Source organism: Erithacus rubecula (genome assembly GCF_903797595.1).
Source record: "Erithacus rubecula genome assembly, chromosome: 6".
NCBI classification, from domain to species: Eukaryota; Metazoa; Chordata; class Aves; order Passeriformes; family Muscicapidae; genus Erithacus; species Erithacus rubecula.
In genome coordinates this window covers 1,601,173-1,619,526 of record NC_136688.1, presented here as the reverse complement: position 1 = coordinate 1,619,526, position 18,354 = coordinate 1,601,173, and the positions used below count along the sequence as shown (strand labels likewise).

General features: G+C 53.5%; 2 protein-coding genes and 1 long non-coding RNA gene across 17 annotated transcripts; 1 reads left to right on the top strand and 2 right to left on the bottom strand.

Annotated features, from left to right (window-relative positions):
* Positions 1-83: 83 nt before the first annotated feature.
* On the bottom strand, positions 84-526 carry LOC306803800. Its single transcript, XR_013774708.1, has 3 exons — positions 295-526; positions 203-243; positions 84-152 (listed from the first exon to the last, which is right to left on the bottom strand). It is a non-coding gene; the product is annotated as an uncharacterized lncRNA (long non-coding RNA).
* A 3,033-nt stretch (positions 527-3,559) lies between these two features.
* On the top strand, positions 3,560-9,062 carry IRF7 (interferon regulatory factor 7). 11 transcript variants are annotated; one of them, XM_079307745.1, is made up of 12 exons: positions 4,427-5,404; positions 5,486-5,648; positions 5,872-6,034; positions 6,116-6,178; positions 6,221-6,261; positions 6,420-6,465; positions 6,572-6,676; positions 6,750-6,986; positions 7,102-7,227; positions 7,341-7,712; positions 7,873-7,991; positions 8,673-9,062. In XM_079307745.1, the coding sequence occupies exons 1-12, from the start codon at positions 5,382-5,384 to the stop codon at positions 8,817-8,819; spliced, it is 1,605 nt and encodes a 534-aa protein (XP_079163871.1). In that variant the 5' UTR covers positions 4,427-5,381; the 3' UTR covers positions 8,820-9,062. The 11 variants fall into 11 exon arrangements, with proteins under 11 accessions (XP_079163864.1, XP_079163861.1, XP_079163865.1 ...); XM_079307736.1 differs by having other exon boundaries at positions 6,101-6,178; positions 6,221-6,240; XM_079307744.1 differs by having other exon boundaries at positions 6,101-6,178.
* A 143-nt stretch (positions 9,063-9,205) lies between these two features.
* LOC306802970 (malignant fibrous histiocytoma-amplified sequence 1 homolog) lies at positions 9,206-17,998 on the bottom strand. 5 transcript variants are annotated; one of them, XM_079307731.1, is made up of 11 exons: positions 17,194-17,399; positions 15,367-16,246; positions 14,475-14,766; positions 13,875-14,061; positions 12,835-13,025; positions 12,261-12,748; positions 10,914-11,071; positions 10,293-10,452; positions 9,813-9,883; positions 9,617-9,723; positions 9,206-9,413 (listed from the first exon to the last, which is right to left on the bottom strand). In XM_079307731.1, exons 1-11 carry the CDS (start codon positions 17,210-17,212, stop codon positions 9,396-9,398), a joined length of 2,571 nt encoding a protein of 856 aa, XP_079163857.1. In that variant the 5' UTR covers positions 17,213-17,399; the 3' UTR covers positions 9,206-9,395. The 5 variants fall into 5 exon arrangements, 4 of the variants coding, with proteins under 4 accessions (XP_079163857.1, XP_079163859.1, XP_079163858.1 ...); XR_013774530.1 differs by lacking the exon at positions 10,293-10,452 and having other exon boundaries at positions 17,194-17,398; XM_079307733.1 differs by lacking the exon at positions 10,293-10,452 and having other exon boundaries at positions 9,617-9,883; positions 17,194-17,403.
* Positions 17,999-18,354: the final 356 nt, after the last annotated feature.

Genomic DNA, 18,354 nt, shown 5'->3' with positions numbered 1-18,354 from the left:
CTCCAAAAATCCTGGGGGTTCAGACACCTTGACCCAGAGTGAGGGGTGCACCTGTGTCCATCTGTCCTGCTGGATGGGATGGACAGCAAAGTCCAAAGGCAGCATCTCTGTGCTCACTGGGCTTCCTGTTTAACCCAAATAACCTCAGGTAACTCCAAGTGACCTCAAGAAACCCTTACAGGTACTAGTGACTTCAAGTAACCCCCAAATGGCCTCAAGTAACCCCTGCGGGGACTCAATGACCTCAAGTAACCCCTCTCAGGCATTTAATGACCTCAAGTAACCCCAAATGACCTCAAGTAACCCCCAAATGGCCTCACATAACCCCAAACAGGCACTCAATGACCTCTAATAACTCCCCAAAATCCCCAATTGACCCCAAATTATCCCAAGTAACCCCTCTTAGCGTCTCAATGACCTCAAGTAACCCCAAAATGACCTCAAGTAACCCCTACAGGCACTCAATGACCTCAAATAACCCCCAAGTGATCCCAGGTCACCCCTGCAGGGTCTCAATGTCCTCATGTAACCCCTCTCAAGGACTGAACTGATGCCTGGCAAGGCTGACCTGGAACAGAGACCAGACAGAGCAACAGGGATAAAATAGGAATTTATTGAAAGGAATCACCTTGGGCAGTGCAGGAGTCTGGCTGGGGCTGCACCCAAATAAAATCCAGGCTGGATCCCAGTCAGGAGTTTTTACACCTTTTTAAGTTTTGGCTCATCCACACACTGGGGTCAATTGTCCAAGCACAGCCCCAGGCCATGGAGCCTCAGCCCCTTTCCCTCGCTGTTGTTCATGGGTTTTGGGCACCAGTTGTCCTTGATTCTCTAACTGGGAAGGGATTGCTTTGTCCAACCACCTTATGAAGTGTTCACCCTGAGAACCTACTAACACCCAACACAAAGCTCCACAGTTACACACCAAGCAGCAGAGAATCTGAAAAATATAAAAGCAAAAACCCCAGGCACCATTTCCCCCCTTCAGAGGCTTGACAAGGCCTTTACCTTGTCAAGTCTCTATTCTAAATATCTACTAATAATAGTTATTTAATAATAGATAAGTATCTAACAATAGTAAGTAACTAACAACAGATAAATATCTAGTAGTAAATAAATATCTAACAATGGATAAGTATCTAATAATAGTACATATCTAACATTAAATATCTAGTAATAGATGAGTATCTAGCAGTAATTAACTAACAATAATAATAACAATAAACAATAATGAACAGTAGTAAATATCTAACAGCAGTAGTGTCCTCTACAGTTGGGTGTTATGCAAAGAAAAATAATGATTATCCTGAACAGTCCTTTAGGCACAGAAGAGGAATTCTTTAAAGCATGTTTTCTTCTGCATAGTCTCTGTTTTCACAGTTGTTCCAGGAGCAGGTAGTTTCTTAACTCTGGAGTAGTGAATGCAGGGTCCTTTGCCAGCAGCTGTGAGGGTGGGCAGCAGAACCTGGAATGGTCCTTTCCCCATGGCCTGCAGAGGATCTCTGTCTCATCACTTAATCTCCACTCAGCCTCCAGGCTGGAGGGGATGTGCAGGGCTGTCCAGTCCTGTAGGTCTGGACATAAGTCTGGATCTTCTTCCTCCTCAAGCTTCACCATTTTCAATCCTTCAGATTTGCCTGAGCCCACATGATCTGGAAGTTTGGGTCTTTGCTCACCTTGCTGCAAGATTCACTCTCAGGCCTCTCTCACGAGGCTCTGCCACGTTCTCTCCACACTGTGTGGAGCTCAGGGAATGCCTCACTCTCCCTCACCTCCTGAGGCACTTCCAGGCAGCCCTTGGCCTCTTGGTTCCCATGCAGTGCTTGGGGATGCTTTTTTGTCCCATTCCCATCCACCTCCCCTTCACACATCTCCTCTGCTTCCATCTCCTCAGCACAGGTTTCCCATTCTTGACTTTTGGCACAAGATCCCCTTTAAGGAGCTCTGCTGCCTCTGGGGTTGGAAGAGCCTGGTCAGTGGCAGTCAGGTCCTTCCCAGCTTTCCAAACTTGTAAAGCTCTGGCTGCTGCTTCCTCCCAAACACATCCATGGAGATCTTCACCGTGTCCTTCTGCCATGAGCACAGCACTGACTGCTTCCCACACTCCATCCACTGAAAAGGAGCAGAGTTGGTAGATCCAGCACAGTTAAAGGCATGGTTAAAGCAGCATGAGAGCTATAAGGAAAGGTTATAATGGACTCTCCAGCCTCCTGTGTCACCTCATCAAATGGAATTCAGTATTTCTTCAGAACTGACGGAGAGATGAGAGTCATCTTGTGATGGAGAAGTGCTTCACAGATTTGGCCACCTCCTGGAAAAAGAAACCTTTTCAAGTCTTTCCAGCTGCTTCCCATGCTCTGGAGGGATGGAATACCATGACTTGGGTTCACCAAAATGCAAGTAATCCAAATGACCTCAAGTAACCCCTACCAGGGACTCAGTGACTCCAAGTATCCTGAAATTACTTCAAATAACCCCTCTCAGGAGCTCCATGACTTCAAGTACTGCAAGTTACAAGTTTATGTAACCCCTGTGACCTCAAGAACCCCTGAGGTTCTGCACCCTGAGCTCTCAGGGGGAGCAGCCTGCAGCACCCATGGCAGCACATCATAACCAGGGGCAGGGGCAGGGATGTGAAGCAGACTCTCCCCCAGCTTCCTTCCTTCCCTGTCCCTCCATTCATCTTCTGCAGGAGCTGGGTCCTCAGCAGCAGGATCTGAGCAAGCCAGAGAACTCACCTGGGAATGGCAGCCCTTCAATTGTGCCACACACAGTCAGTAGAGAGTCTTAAACTGGGTTTAAAAAACCCAAAAGCAATGAATATTGTTACATAGAGCAAAAGTATAAAACAGCTCAGTGGACACAAGCCATATTACTGTTCATGTCTCATTATTCCTGTCCTCTCCCAACCCTGTACAATGTGGTTGAAGGGAATGAGCAAAGGCAGCTGTGGAGATCACAGACAGTGGTAATTCACATACACCCAGATTCACCAATTGTGGTTGGATAAAATGCACCTGCTCATCTTTCCTACCTATCAAAAGAACATTTGAACAACTGTTCTCCCTTTGGCATAAAATTCAAATCAGACAGGAAAGTTCCCATGTCCACTAGGAAACACTTCTCAGTTCAGCAAGAGCTCTGGTGTGGTGAGCCCCTGGTACAGCAGCAGATCCTGGCACCCCTAACAATCCATTTCTAATGTTCTTTGTTACAAATGGCACATTGATTCCTTCCCAATCACTGTCCTGGTGGCTGCCCCTTCCCTTTGGTTCCTGGGGCTCCCTGCACTTTTTCCCATTGGGGGTTTAAATACCATTATCACTGCCTGTACCTTTACCTTTTCTTCATCCCTTCTTTCATATCTTTTATATACCTGAGATGTCTTTCTAAACAATTCCTGGAAGGGCCCACTCAGCCTCCTCTCCAGTCCCTGCTTCTGCTGCCTGTGGGCTCTTCCCCCCCCCCCCTACAGTTGCCAAATCCTTTGCAAAATCACTTTCCTCCCAGTGACTCAAAATTCCTTCTTGTATCATTCCAGGCTTTGGTGACACCCTGTCTCTTACACATTTACGAAAATCAGTCCCTGTACCTTTCACTGCACACCAAAAGCTGTGTCCATATCCTTAACTCCCTCTGGGAGAATGTGCAAGCCATCTCAAGGTCTCTTAAAGGAGTCTCTGGAGGTATTTTGGGATCGTCATCCCTGTAGTTGAGACCTTTTTTGACTTTCCTTTGTTGCCCACCCTGAGCATCCTGCCATGTTTTATCTCACCGGTGAGATTTGCCAAGACCCTCCTCAGCTTTCCCTCCCTGTCCCTTCTGGGCATCCATGTGCAGTGGTGCTTCCCTGTGGAGCCTTCAGGGACGGCCCTGGTCCCCCCTCCTGTCCCTGGACAGTCTCGGGTGCCCCATCAATCTCCTGTGTTGGCCGCTCCCCAAATCCGGGGCAGGCGCCTCCAGCTCCTCCTGCCCGACCCAGGCGCTGGAAGGAGCCTGAACAAGTCACCAATTGTCGGGAAAATTCCACAAACACCAGAAGTTTATGCCCGAAAAGGAGGCAGAGGAATCCTTCAGCTTTATTCAGATGGAGGGACAGACTCCACCAGGACACACACCTGTGGGGTTTCCTCTCTCCAGGTTTCAGAGGGTGCAGCCTCCTTTTATCCTGAACTCCCAGCCACATGTTGCCTCTTCCTTTCCCCATTGCTGAGGCACTGGGAAGGCACAGCCTTCCCCAACCTCCTCCCACAGATTCCCCCCTTGACCCTGCTGTGTTACCCACAGCTCAGACCCTCAGGCTGTGCAGTGCCTTGTCTGTGTCAGGAGCTGGGCTCTGCACCGAACCTGCTGCCCAAAGGCAGCAGAGACACTGGGACCCATTTCAAACACACTAACACCCACACCTTCACCCAGCAAATCGTTTGTAAACAATTGTTTGTGAGAGCTTTCCTCTCACCGGGGAGTTAGAGTCATGGGGAAGTTTCCCAGGAAAGCAGTGGAGATCCTCTAAGCAGAAGGAAAAATCGTAGACAGGCATGGAGGACTCTAGAAAGCAACGAAGACATTTCCCAGGAAACAAGAAGGAAATAGCTTACAAAAGTGATTGGGAAATTTCCTGGAGAGCAACGGGGGATTGTTTAGGAAGGAAGTGGGAAATTTCCTGGGAAACAAAAGTTAATGTTCTGAAAATCCATGTAGAGTGCCTAGTAGCCAGAAGGCGAGTTCCTGGAAAGGAGAAATTTCCTCAACAACAAGCAGCACATTGCGAAAAAAGCTGCAGTCCCGTATTTCAGCCCCAGTGACCCCTCCACCCTTGGCCGCTCCTTGGGTAAGGAACTGGAGATGGGTCTCAGGGAGCCTGGGTTGGTCTCACTGCTCCGGGCAGAGCGGGGCGCTCGCTGTGGCCGCCCCGGAGCCGCCTCTGCCGGGACCGGCGCTGGTTCGCCTCTGCCTCGGTGCCGAGCGCTGCTCGCCGCACTTTGTCCTTTATTGCTTTGTCATTTCTGGCAGCACGGCTTAGCCCGCAAGCCAAGGCAGCTGGGAGCAGAAGGATTAAAACAAACATCTGTACTCAGCGCGGGGGTTTCCAGCCCCGGGAAGCCCCGGCCGCCCCGCTGCGCTCCGGGAGCCCCACGCTCAGCTTCAGGTGCGGTGTATTTATTTGGGGTTTGCCCGGGGCCGCAGCATCCCGCGGGCGCTCCGGGAGCGGCGGCACCGCCCCGAGGGAGCGGGGCAGTTTCACTTTCGGAAGGGACACGTGATTTCCAGGAAAACGGGAGGGCGGATAAAGAATCGGGCAGGAGGCGGCCGCCCCCGCGCCGAGGTCACCACCCGGCTCGGCACGGAGCGGACCGGCTCGGCTCTGCGCACCCGGCACCATGGCAGCGCCGGAGAAGGAGGGGTAAGCCGAGCCCAGCGCCCCTGGTTCCCCCTGCCGTTTCGGGGTGGCCCCGGTGCCCGCGGTGACGGTCCCGCCCCGCAGGGAAGCCCAGAAGCTGCGGTTCGGACCGTGGCTGCTGAGCGCCATCGACAGCGGGAGCTACCGCGGGCTGCGCTGGCTCGACTCTACCCGCACCATCTTCCGCGTCCCCTGGAAGCACAACGCCAGGAAGGACATCACCAGCAGTGACCTGGAGGTCTTCAAGGTGGGTGGGACGAGTGTCACCTGCAGCGACGTGGAGATCCTCAGGGTGGGTGTGGTGGGGGTCGCCAGCAGCAGGTGTGTGGGATGGGATGGTGACCAGCAAGCTGAGGTCTTCAAGATGGGTGGGATGTGGGTGCTGGGAAGGTGGGGGAACAGCAGTAATCCCTGGAAGCCTCCATGCTCATGGAGCCAGGGACCCCCTGCTCACCTCCCTGCACCCCCAGGCTTGGGCAAAGGTCAGTGGGCGCTATGAGGAAGGCTCTGAGGACCCAGCCAAGTGGAAGACCAACTTCCGCTGTGCTCTGAGCAGCACCCACATGTTCAGGCTGGAATGCGACCATTCCAAGCGTGGTGATGACCCCCACAAGGTTTTCTCCATTGTCTCAGGTGAGCCTCGCTCCATGGAGGGACTGTGTTGGGTGGGGTGTGCAGTCTCTGGACCTCCCATTCCAGGTACTCTCCTTTCAGCCGCCCTCCAGGACAGCAAGGAGGGAGATTCCAGCATCCTGAACCCTGTGGTGGCCCAGCAGGAGGGAGACTTGAGCATCCCGAACCCTGTGGTGGCCCAGCAGGTGGCACAAGAGCAGCTGCAGGTGGCACAAGAGCAGCTGCAGGTAGCTGGGTGGGCATAGCAGACCAGGGGGTTCCCTGCTGCCACTCCACAGGCATTACTCCCAAGCTGCAGCCCTGCACCTGGCCAAAATGTGGACTGGTGGAGGCTGGGTGCCCTGGGAGCCACAGCAGTAAGATCCCATTCTCCTTCCTTTTCCAGCTGGAGCTCCACCCCCAAGACATGGCATCAGCAATCACTGTCCCAGGTAAGCACTAGTCCCACAATCATTTCTCGGGGGAAGACACCCACTGGGCTCAGCTGAGGTTGATTTTGTGGCTGTGAGACATCCTACCCACTGTGCTCCCCCTTAGAAAGCACGGACCCCACGCAGCTCTCAATCCTGGAGGAGCTGCTGCAGCAGTGTGACATCTCTCCCCGCAGCTTTGGCTCGCAGGCTGCATCCTGGGTGCCCGCAGGTGAGACCAGCTCTGCTCGCGGGGTGCAGAGTCGGTGACTGCCCGGGTCAGTGACCCCAGCACCTGCCCACAGGTGATTTCCCTGCAGGGGACACTCCCCACCAGGAGATCCTGCTCCAGCCTCACCAGGAGATCCTGCTCCAGCCCCACCAGGAGATCCTGCTCCAGCCTCACCAGGACACCCTTCTCCAGCCTTACACCAACACCAGCCAAAACAGCTGCTTCCCTGCCACGACATTTCCACAGTGGGTGGCCACGGTGGAGCAGCCCACCTACCAGCCAGCGGGCCTCATGCCACCAGAGCAGACAGGTGGGTGCCTTGGGGCAGGATGCGGCCCTGGCTGTGGGAATGCCATAACAGGGTGGGAAGAGCCCCGAGCCGCTGTGTGTGTAATGGGGTGCCCATGCCGCCGTCTCCCCTGCAGGGGCCGTGCCGCAGCCGTGCCGCCCGGCGGAGGGCGCGGTGCCGGTGCCGTACGCGGCCGAGGCCACGCTGTTGGCGCCTGCCGCCAGCTCTGTGCCGCAGCCGCGGCTGCTGCGGGCTGACTCAGGTGAGGCTATTCCTCATTGACAGCCGCTAGTGTTGTTACAGTGTTAACAGCAATCGCGCTGGGGGCGCTTTGGGGCGGGGAGCATTCCGGCTGCTGACCGCTCCCCCGTGCAGATGGCATCCTGGATGTCACCATCTATTACCGCGGGAAGGAGTTCCACCGGGAGGTGGTTGGGGGCAGCCACTGCCTGCTGACGTACCAGCCCCCCGGCCTGGCGGAGGCGCCGTGCCCCTGGCACGTGGTGCACTTCCCCAGCCCCGCCAGCATGGCCGACGGCAAGCAGCGCCGCATCACCGAGGACCTGCTGGGCGTGGCGGGGCTGCAGCTGGAGATCCGCGCCTCCAAGGTCTTCGCCACCCGCCGGAAGAAGTGCAAGGTGTTCTGGGCCTTGTCCCAGCAGCTGGAAGGGGGCGAGGAGCCCCCGCCCAACGTGCTCTGCCGGGACCAGGAGACGCCCATCTTTGACTTCAACGAGTTTTGCACGGGTGCGTGGGGGTGCTGCGTAGTGCCCCAGGTGCTGTTTCCTGCCCAACCTGGTTTGGGGTTCATGGGAGTCAGGCCCAGGATGCTACAAGCGTCCAAACCCTCCCAGCCCCTCTGTTCCTCCAGGCTTACCCCAAAACTGAGCCCTGCTTTGCCTCACAGAGCTGTTGGACTTCCACAACGGCCAGAGGCGGCGATCCCCTGATTTCACCATCTACCTCTGCTTTGGGCAGACCTTCTCCAAGGCCAAGCCTAAGGAATCCAAGCTCATCCTGGTCAAGGTGCAGTAGCCAAAACCCACAGCTGCCCAGGGAAAGGGAGAGACTGTGGAGGCCAGGGGAGCTGGGATGTTGGGTGTTTGAGGAGGGGGACCTTCGGGGTTGAGCTGGGTGGGAGATGGAGGGTCTGGGTGCCTGAAGAGAGACCCTTGGGCACTGAGGCCAGTGCGATTCTGGGTGCCCAGGGATGGGGGCTCCTAGGTGATGGAGAGATGGAGTTTCCTCAGGGACTGGGCAGTGGGAGCCTCAGGGGTCAGGGAGGTGAGTGCTTGGGTGCACAAGGAGGGAAACCCTCAGTGTGCAGTAGAGATGGGGATTTGTGAACCCTCAGGATCTGGGGCAGATGGACATCTGGATACCCAAGGAGGGGGTACCTTGGTGGCTAAGGGAGGTGGGGGAATTGAGTGATAGAGGAGGGGGACCCTTGGAGGCATGAGGGATGCATGACCAGGGAGGGAATCCTTGGGGATTGGGGAAAACATTGGGGTGAGGGTGGGCCAGAGAACACTCAGGGACTGGGTGGGATGGTGTGGAAGGCAGCTGCCCAAGGACAGGGACCCTTGGGGGTTGGGAGAGACAAAGGGTGTCCCAGACATCTCCCTGCACTCCAGGAGGACAGGGCCATGCAGGCTGTTGCAGCCATATCAGGCAGCTGCCCCTAACCCTCATGTTTTGTCGCTGCAGCTGGTGCCCAAGGTCTGTGAGTTGTACTACGAGCAGTTTCTGCAGGCAGGAGCTTCCTCCCTGGACAGCCACACCATCAGCCTGCAGCTCTCCAACTCCTTAGACCTCATGGAGCTCATTGAGCAGTACAACATGCAGCTGGGCTGACCCACCTGCCTGCTCCCCACGGCCCTGGCACAGGCAGCAGGACCCAGCAGGACCACTGCATCCCAGCCTCTGCAAACCAGCAACCCCCAGCCCAAGGACAGCTTCACCCAAGGACCAGTTCTGGAGCTCACACATTGCTTTTCCCCTCTGTCAGCTTCTAGTGTGTGTTTTTGTGGAATGTGGTAATCTACTGATTTCTTTTCTGAATTTTTACAAGTTGAAATATATATGTATAGAAACGTAGTTCTCTCTAGCTGCTGTTGTCTGAATATCTGCCTCTGCTATCAATCTGAAATCTTCACCACCCCCTTCTACCCCCAAAACCACAGTGATGTGTGTCCAGCCCTGTCTCAGCAAAGTCCCTGCTGGCAGGAACGGGCTGGTATCAGAGAGCTTTATCAACACCTCCTTCCCCTTAAATGTGAGTAGGTGAGATGACTTCCCAGTGTGAAGGGATGCATTTATCAATGCCTTTATTTCCATGCATTAAGGGTGCAAACATGACTTGCAAGCAGAATGTATTGACAGCTTGGCTTGGACTAAACAAGTAATTCTTCAATGAGCACTGGCCCAGGGTTACTCACTGGAGATGTTCTGGAAAAATAAGGCATTAACTACAACATGAGAGACCCAGACCACAGGTGCAGAGGGGGTATATCAGGGAGGAGTGTGAAACCAGAGGACTGCCCTAAGATGGGGTGTGCCCTCCCCAGGCTGAAAACAACTGCCCCCCCCCTCATTTCAGGAGCCTGACCATCACTGCTGGTCCCTGGGCAGGGAGAGGTAGCAGTCCTTACCTGCCTGGTGACCTGGATGCTGCTGGGCCCAAAGGTGGTGGTCCCATAGCTTGTCACATAGTAGTGAGCAGAGGGCTGTGCTGGGGGCTCCTCCAGTGGCTTGGGTACTGTGGGAATGGGACACCTTTAGCACCTCAGCTCCATGAAACCCTCGGCCCCCTTTCCCCTGAGCACAGACTCGGGACACTGGGCTCACCTTTGGGCAGGAGCAGCTCTGCACCAAAACGGTGCCCACAGGTCCCACAGGTTTTAACGTCTTCCTTTGTCCTGTGGAGGAAAAAGCCCGGGAAGGAAGGAGCAGCAGCTGCCCTCAGCACTCCCCATGGAATGTGATGCCAAGGCAATGGAAGAGGCTTGCTCTCCCCACCCTGACCTGGGGTGCAGCTGTTGGTGGGACAGCCACTGCCCTCCCAGTTGCCTGAGCACCTTCAGCTCTTCATGCTACAGGGACACGTGGGCACATTCCAGAGTGACCATGATGAGCCTGAGCCCCAGAGTCTCAGCTTCCTCACCTTTCCCTCCATGCTCCAATTCCCCACATCAGATGTGCTCGCACCACGTGGACACTGTAGTGCCTGGTGAGCTCCTGACTAATTTCACGTGGTTTTAGAAGCTCAGCAGCTCTGAGCAGTGCCCACCCAGGTCCCTGCCTGGCTCAGGCCCAGCGTGTACGTACGTGTTCCCTGCGCTGTCCATGTCTGGCCAGAGGAGCTCTGCGGGACAGCCGGGCGTTCGGCACGGAGATTTGGCACACACGTGCAGCCCCGGCCACTCCTCAGCCAGCTTCTGGATGGTGAGCACGACTGCCACCAGGAAGTCCCAGGACAACTGGAACCCTTCCAAGCAAAAGGAGAATGTCTGACTCTCCCACAGCCCCCAGCCACGGCAGCCCAGGAGATTCTGTTGTGACCCACAGCCTCAACTGTCAGACCAGCTCCATTCCTCCAGTTAACCAAACCTCACAAGGAATTTAAGGTATGTTGGAAGAGCTCCCCAACATGAGTGGCTCTTTTGCTTATCACTTGAGGACCCAGCCTTAGACTGTACTCTGCTGGGGCCTTCTGGGGAATTTGCTTCATGACAAGAATGAAAACTTGACTTTCCACTTTCATATGATACCTCTAGAGGAGTCCTGAGCAGAATTGCATGGAGAAAGGGGAAGCCTTAAAGTGGACTACTGGTGGACCCAGGCCAGACTAGGACATGTGGCAGAGGCTTTTTGGGACACTTCCCATAGGGCTGGAGGTGGCAGGGGCTGAGTTAAGGAGAGACACAAAATATGAACCAGGGATCTTACCTGTCCTTTCTGATGGCTTTCTGCAGCGGAGCTCCAGGTAGCTGTAGGCCCTCTGGTTATTCTCTTTGATCAGCAGAGGTTTGCCATTACATACAAGCAGACAGGTCACCTTGGCCACCCAGTGCGTGGAATAGAAGGAGCAAGCTTTCACCAGGAGCCTGCAAGGAGATTGCCCATGGCTTTCACCACTTTCCTCCTAGCTTATCCCTAATGCTGGGAGAAAGCTGACACCAGATGGACTTGAAAATAAAAACTGAGTTTCAGAAAGACACCAAATGAGGACCTTGTCCTACTGAAAGCTTAAGCAGCAGGAGCAACCTCTTGAAACCAAGAGATCCTTCCAGAGTTGGCCATCTTTTCCTGGTTTTGTCTGGGATGCAGTTAATTTTCTTCCTAGTTGTTGGTCCAGTGCTGTGCTTTGGATTTAGGATGAGAATGATGTGGATAACACAGTGATGTTTTAGTTGCTGCTGAGCAGAGCTTACATTGAGTCAAGGATTTTTCAGGTTCTCAGGCTACTCTGCCAGTGAGGGGGTTGGGAGTGCACAAGGAGCTGGGAGGGGACAGCCAGGACAGCTGACCCCAAATGACCAAAGGGTTATCCCCTACCCAGTGGCATCACACTCTGCATATAAACCTAGGAGAGAGCTGGCTGGGGGACCATTGCTTGGGAACAGGCTGGGCATCAGTTGGTCAGTGCTGAGCAATTGTTTTTTATTTGCATCACCTGTCCTTGGATTTTATTTCTCTCTTTGGTGATTTCCTTTTCATTGCAATATTATTATCATTGCTATTATTGTTATAATTCTAATTTATTTCCACTACTAAACTGTCTTTATCTCAACACATGGGTTTTCTCACTTTCCTGATTCTCTCCCCAGTCCAGCTGGGGAGAGTGAAAGAGTGGCTCTGTGGTGTTAGGTTGTTGGTTGGGGTTTAACCACACCACCATCAGATAAAACTTTAGACACAAGTCCAGAAAACCAGGAGAAATTCCAAAAACTGGTAGAGTTCTAACACTAGAAGATTCTTGGATGAGACTGTGAGACCTCTGCCTGCCTGGATGGGCACAGATTAGCCAAACACCCCCCTAGGTGAAAGGTGAGCCAGAGGAGCATGGCCTTTGCTCACATCCAGGCAGTGAACATCACAAGGGGTTCACCCAGGGCCCCACATGTGTGTGGCACAGCTGAGAAGCCACCCTGGTATCCTGACCTGGAAATTCCATCCTATCCTGCCCTCAGCAGGTACAGTGTCAACAGGCAAGGGCTTGCTGAGAGTCATCCTGGCACTGCATCGAGCAACCTCAATCCCACACACCACTGATGGCCAGAAAGCAGTGCTTACCTCTGGAAGAAGCCCTCAGGGATTTCAGGTGAGAAGTAGGCACGGATGTGCAGGTCCTCAGGGTGGTCTCCTCCCCACACCTCAGACACTTCCTCTGTCTGGTTCAGGTAGGTTGGGAACAAGTACCAGGACTCTCCTTGGCTCCGTGTTGTCTCCCAAGGCTTCCCAGGCACAAACTCTCTGGCCTGTGGGTTGAGTGCTTCAGTGTGCTTCACCTCCAGGCAGAGCTCAAAGTGCTCCAGGAGGCTGAAGAGCTTCCCTCTCCCTCTGTGAGGCCTGTGTCCCATGATTTCTTCAAAGACGTCCCACATCCCTTCCGAGCAGAGCTGGTGCTTCACCAGGGCACGCACGGCCTGGTGGCACAGCATGGCCTTTGCCTTGAAGGTGCACACCCAGTTGGCCCTGTCCCTGATGGTGGCACGTTCCCCAATCAGTGTCTCTGCAGGGATGCTCTCCAGCTGCTGCACCAGGCGGTGCCGCACCAGCAGCTGCACGGGGAAACAGGGACATGTGAGGTGCCAGTGAAAGGAGCCCAGCAAGGCTGCACAGAGATGGGCCTGATCCCCACACTCACCTTGAACATGGTTATTAGGAACGTGGGCTGGAGGAACACGGTGCTCTCCAAGGGCTTGATCTCCTCATACCACACGACGAGCCCGACGCGGTGCAGGTACCGCAGGATGTCCTGGAGCAGCTCCCTGCCCAGGCTGGCCAGGTGCTCACGCTGGGACAGCTTGCTGACTAAGTACTGGAGGTCCATCATGCCTAGAGGGACATGCAGGAGCTCAGCATGCATCTATCAGACACAGCATTCCAAGGCAGATGCTTCAGAGAGCCAACAAACACCAGCAGCATCCCATGGCACCTATGCCATCCCTGGGGAAGCAGCTGGGATCAGAGTGATGCTCAGTGACTGTGAACAAAAACGTTCTGCCTCTCCTCAGCTCTCCAAGTGCCACCCTGAAGCTCCCACAGCCTTGCCTCAGCAGTGCCAACAACCTGCCAGGATTTTCTGAAAAACTAGGCTAACTCTGGGGTTTCTTTGTTATTGTTTGAGGAAGCAGGTTTGTTTCCAGCCAGAAAACCTCAGATTGCCAGTTAAACCTCAGACTGTCATTCAGCAATGCAGAGAGACAGGCAACAAAATCTGGCTTACCTCCATAAAAGAGAAGCATTTGCTCCTTGTTCTCTAATCCTACAGTGGCCAGAGATGTCACTGAGAACTGGTGGTGCTTTAGGTATATAAGCAAGGGGCTGGAGCTACCTGCTAGTCCTGCTAAGTCACAGGACACATGGAAAAAGGGTCTAGGGAAGGGTAGGGGCCATTAAATAAAGTTAGCAGGATGCAAATTTGAAAATCACTTAGTTGCATTAAAGCTGTGGAGCTCCATCCTGCAAGAAATATTTAATTTCTTATACAGGGAAAAGGAGAGAAATAAAAACATCACTGGAAAGCAAGAAACCAGACAATGTGGCACTGCAAGATCTTCAGCAGTGACCCCACTGTCACACAAACCAAGCACTGGAGAGCCCATGCCCAGTTCAGGAAAGCTCTGGAGAGAGCCTGGGACAGAAGCTCCTCTCAGCAAGGCGTGGCAGGGTGACAGCACTCACCATGACCTGCCACCTCCTCACTCTGTGCAATATCCACAATGGCAGCTTCCACCTGCCTGTAGATGGGCGGCAGCACCCGGACAACTTCAGGGAAGAGCTCCTCCTTCCTCACATGCTTCAAAATGGTGGCCTCCAGCTTCTTGATGTCACAGTGATCCGTGCAGTTGACAGTAACTAAGTTTAAGATCTGGAAAAGAGGAAGCACATGCCTGAGAAGAGCACATCCAGAGGAGTTTTCTAGCCTGTGAGGTAAAGGAAGGACCTGATGCCCATGAGGTCACCCAGGGTGAGACACACCACTGGCTCAGCTTCAGAGAGCACCTCCTTCACACCTCTGCTCTGCAGCAGTTCCTGAAAATCACCTGGTGATGGCAAATGACCCCTCACACTCCTCCTCAGGCACTTGCTATGAGCCACAGGAGGAGATGCCCATCACCTACCAGGGACAAGAACCCTGCAGGTCACAGCCAGGGGTTACCACATCCACTCCAGCCTGGGGAGAGGCTGCAGTAGTGGCCTGATGCATTTGCACCAGGTCACCTTAGCCAGAGACAGCAGGTGACCTCAGCCAGCCAGAACCCAGGATAACCTCAGCCCTACAGTTAATGTGCAGCTCTCCATCTCTTTCAGCTTCTCCCACTGGTCCATGTAAATCTTGGGCTCCTCACTGCCCTCCAGGTTGTCGATGAAGTGAGCAAGGTTGCTTTTCCTCTCTGCCAGCATGGCTGTGATCCTGCCCATGATGTCATTTGTCTTCTCTGCTACCTCCTGCTCCTGGCAGCAGTCCACATGGGTTCCCACAGGAAGCACCACCGAGTTTGGGACTCGCATGGACAGGTTTTTGATCCAGAAACCAACGAGCTCCTTGAAAGTTTTGTCATTAGTTTGGTACCTGGAGAGGGAGAAAAAGGAAATCCCAAATTCACTTCTCACCCTCTGGATCTCCAGCTGACTTCCTCCAGTACAGGCCTGACCACACACTCTGTGCTATGCCAGGAGATCACTGGACAAGAGCTCAGATCTCAGAAGCTGACATGGGCTGTATCCAATCTCATCCTTTAGTTCCTCATCCTTAAGCTACGGGGTGTAGCAGAGTCAAACCCAGCTGTGGATAAGAGCATCCCTCTGTAGCACCAAACCCAAGCCTGATGCTCCCTCCTTGTTCAGGGAACATCACAGGATACAGGAGGGATCACAGGGATTTGCTTCTTACAGAAAGCACATCCATTTAGAAGGGGTTCAGATGTCATGTCAAGAGTTGATGCTTATTCAACCCCTCCAAACAGAGGCCTCTGGCAAGGTGATGACAGAGCTGGTGGATTTAAAGGTTGATCTCCAAAAATGGGGAGAGGGAGAGCCAACTGTGCCAATGGTGAGAAGACCAAGCCTCAAGGTCCAATGGGAATGGTGTGAATTCGTGCAGAGCAAAGTTTCCCCAGCTCCTTTTCAGTTTCCCCACTCTACTCAGAACCCAAACCAGCTCAGCACTTACATGTGAAGATTGATGACGAGGATGACAAGCGCCTGTGGGGTGATGAACACGTGGTGAGTCACGTAGTACTCCAGCTGGCCAGCAAAGTCCCAGAAGAGAAACGTGAAGTCCTCGATTTGGAACTCACTGATCTCTATCCCAACTGTTCGCTCTTCCTTGGGCACCAGTGTGGATTGCCCTTGCTTCAGGCTCCTGCAGATGGTGGATTTCCCTGCCAGTGAGGCCCCCAGGAACATGGTCTTGACCCTCTTGTCCTCCTGCCCCAAACCATGCTGAAGCTGGCTGAAGTAATTGCGGATCTGCTGAATGCCACCAGCACACACCTCACTGGGTGGCTCCCGGAGGGGGTTCCCGCCAGCCCTAACCATTCTCAGGGATTGTCCCTGGAAGAGCTCCCTGGGCAGCTGGCGAAGGGCATTGTTCTGCACATGGAGCTCCTGCAGGCGTGCCAGCTGCAGCACCGGCTGCGGGAAGGCCCGGAACAGGTTGTTGGAGATGTTGAGGTACTGCAGGCTGCCTTGACAAGCTGCCAGGTCCCTGGGGAGGGCACACAGACGGTTGTTGTTCAGCCGCAGGTGTTTAAGCCTGGGGAGACGGGAGAAAACTCCCTCCGGGATGGCCCGGATTTGGTTCTGATTCAGCTCAAGCCTCTCCAAACAGACCAGGCTCTGGATTTCACTGGGAAAGTCCACAAACTCATTCTTGGACAGTATCAGCTTCTTGAGGTTGCAAAGCTTAGAAATGCCGGTGAGGGTCCTGAGCTTGTTCCTGTCGAGGTCAAGGCTCTCCAGCGTGGAATTGCTCAGGACTGCGGGAGGGAGCACACGCAGCCTCTGCGTAGAGAGATTCACTTCATGCAATCTGTCCTCCTGCTCTTGACCTGGACACATGGGACAGGAAAGGTGGTTAAAAGAGACTTTGACTCTTTAGAATTGCAGCCCATTTTCTCTTTTTTTATGCATGATTTTGGGTAATTTTGGCCAGCAAGGAAAAGCAGAGAAGCTGCTTGAACAGCTCCTGTGTCCTCTCAAGAGAGGAACTGAAGCCGAGGATCTTGGCTGGGACTGAAGATGTAGGAACAGTTCCCACCAGATGTTGACCTGCAGCCCAAGTATCACATGAACAATTTGCTGTTGTGCTTTGAGCCCTGCAAGAGCTCCAACCACAGAAGCATCTACCCCAAACTTGGAGTTTTCTAACCCCAGCAGCGGGCTGCGGGGGCAGAGCTGATGGCAGGACAGCTGCTCCCCAAATAACTCGCCCAGCCCACTTGCAGCTCTTGACCACAGCTAGGGGGACGCACTGAGGCCAGGGCCAGCGAGTTCAGACACTTCCTTTTTCACATCCTCCCCCCTCCAGATGCCACTGTGATTCCCTGCAGGGATGCTGCCAGCCCTGGGAGGCTGGGGAAATAATGCAGGGACGGTGGGGTTCCCCAAAGGACAGAGCATACAGGCAGGGACTCAGTGGTGGCTGAGAACATCCCCAAACAGAGGGTGTTCAGAGAAGAGAGATTTGCAAGTGAGGAGAGTGGCAGCAGGATGGGAATCACACGATACCAGAGCAAAACATGGTTAATTTGCTTTCCTCTCCCTCATTTCACTTCCTCCTGTGACACCAAGCATGGCATCCCCTTATGCAATGCACTCAGCTCAGGACTGACTCATCACCACTCAGCATCACCACTGAAACGTGGGACAAGCTCCAAGCCCAGCAGAAAGCAAGCCTTCACCCTCTCCCAAACAGCCAGTCTCTCCCTCAGGGACAAGCCAAAGAAGTCCCAGCAGCACTGAGCCAGAGCAGGGAAGAGCCAGGGCAGCTACTCACAGGCTCTGTGCTGGGCCATGGCCCCGCAGCGCGGCACCAGCTGGATCCTCAGGCACTGCCTCCCCTCTCACTTCCTCCTCTTGTGTCACTCCCACTCCCGACCTCTGCCAGGGAACCCCACCCTCTCCTCCTCCATCCAACCTCAGAGCAGCTCTCAAGAGCCCAAGCACCTCTGGCCAGATGTCCCAACAGCAGTACTGGAGGTCACCTATGAGACAAACACGGGGACAGAGTAGCTTCTGAGTCAAATTCCTGGTGCAGCATCCCTCGTGCCTGTGCTGGACGGGCTTTTGGCATCATCACTCTTGCACAGGAATAGAAGACACTAAAAAGAGGCTACACTGTTACAAGACCTGCCTGTATCAAATAAGATTTCTTCCCTTTAACAGGCGGCAGCATCTGATCCAAGAGGGTCAACCAGAAAGGGAAAAAAATAAGAAAAAAGCAGTATACAATAGTATACACAGTATACTAGAAAAACTGCTTTCTAGATAATGGCAGAAGAGGCATTTTTAAGTATGTTTCTCATTGTCCTTCCCAGAAGGCAGTTTACAATCTAAATTGATAATCTAATTTTAATGGCAGACAGAATGAAAGCAGCAGCATCCTTGCTCATGTAACTTCAGCAGAAAGCACATGCAGAAGGTGCCATTTTCAGTCTCAGCACTCCCCAGGCAATGGCAGGTGCAGAGGTAACAAATTTAACAGGTCTTGCAGTGCAGGAACTCCTAATACACCCTGCAACGGGCTGTTATCTTTACTGGCAGTTTAAGGGTGGCATTAAACAATTTAAAGTACTGAAACAGACTGACACTGTCCTCCTGGTAAAGAGTGTAGCTGCTTCTACTATTTGGTCAAGCCTTGTTTTTCACACCACCTACCCTTTTACACTCATACAGTCAGATTACAGCAGAATTGCTCCTCTGAGATATTCAGAGGTGTCCAATTTCCAGCCTAAGAGTATGCACTAGACCATAATCTCTCATTCTTGTGCCAACAGTGCCATTCAAGTTTCTGAATTTTTATTTTGTCAAGTAATCTACCAGCAATTTACAACTCCCACACCCATGTTACAGGTATATATTCTAGCAACAAGTTCAGCTTGATACTATACCTTCTCTGCCAGCTGCTCTTCTGCAGTCAGTACTGTCTTTTCCAAAA

Bases quoted from the DNA above. Each gene is read 5' to 3' on its own strand.
- LOC306802970 (XM_079307731.1), bottom strand. The intron at 14,767-15,366 runs GTAAGTGCTGAG...CTCCCTCTCCAG, and splicing joins CTCGTCATCAATCTTCACAT to GTACCAAACTAATGACAAAA. The intron at 14,062-14,474 runs GTAGGGCTGAGG...CCTCTTTTCCAG, and splicing joins TGGAGAGCTGCACATTAACT to ATCTTAAACTTAGTTACTGT.
- IRF7 (XM_079307735.1), top strand. From the start codon at position 5,382: ATGGCAGCGCCGGAGAAGGAGGG. The intron at 5,405-5,485 runs GTAAGCCGAGCC...CCCGCCCCGCAG, and splicing joins GCAGCGCCGGAGAAGGAGGG to GGAAGCCCAGAAGCTGCGGT. The intron at 7,228-7,340 runs GTGAGGCTATTC...TCCCCCGTGCAG, and splicing joins GCTGCTGCGGGCTGACTCAG to ATGGCATCCTGGATGTCACC.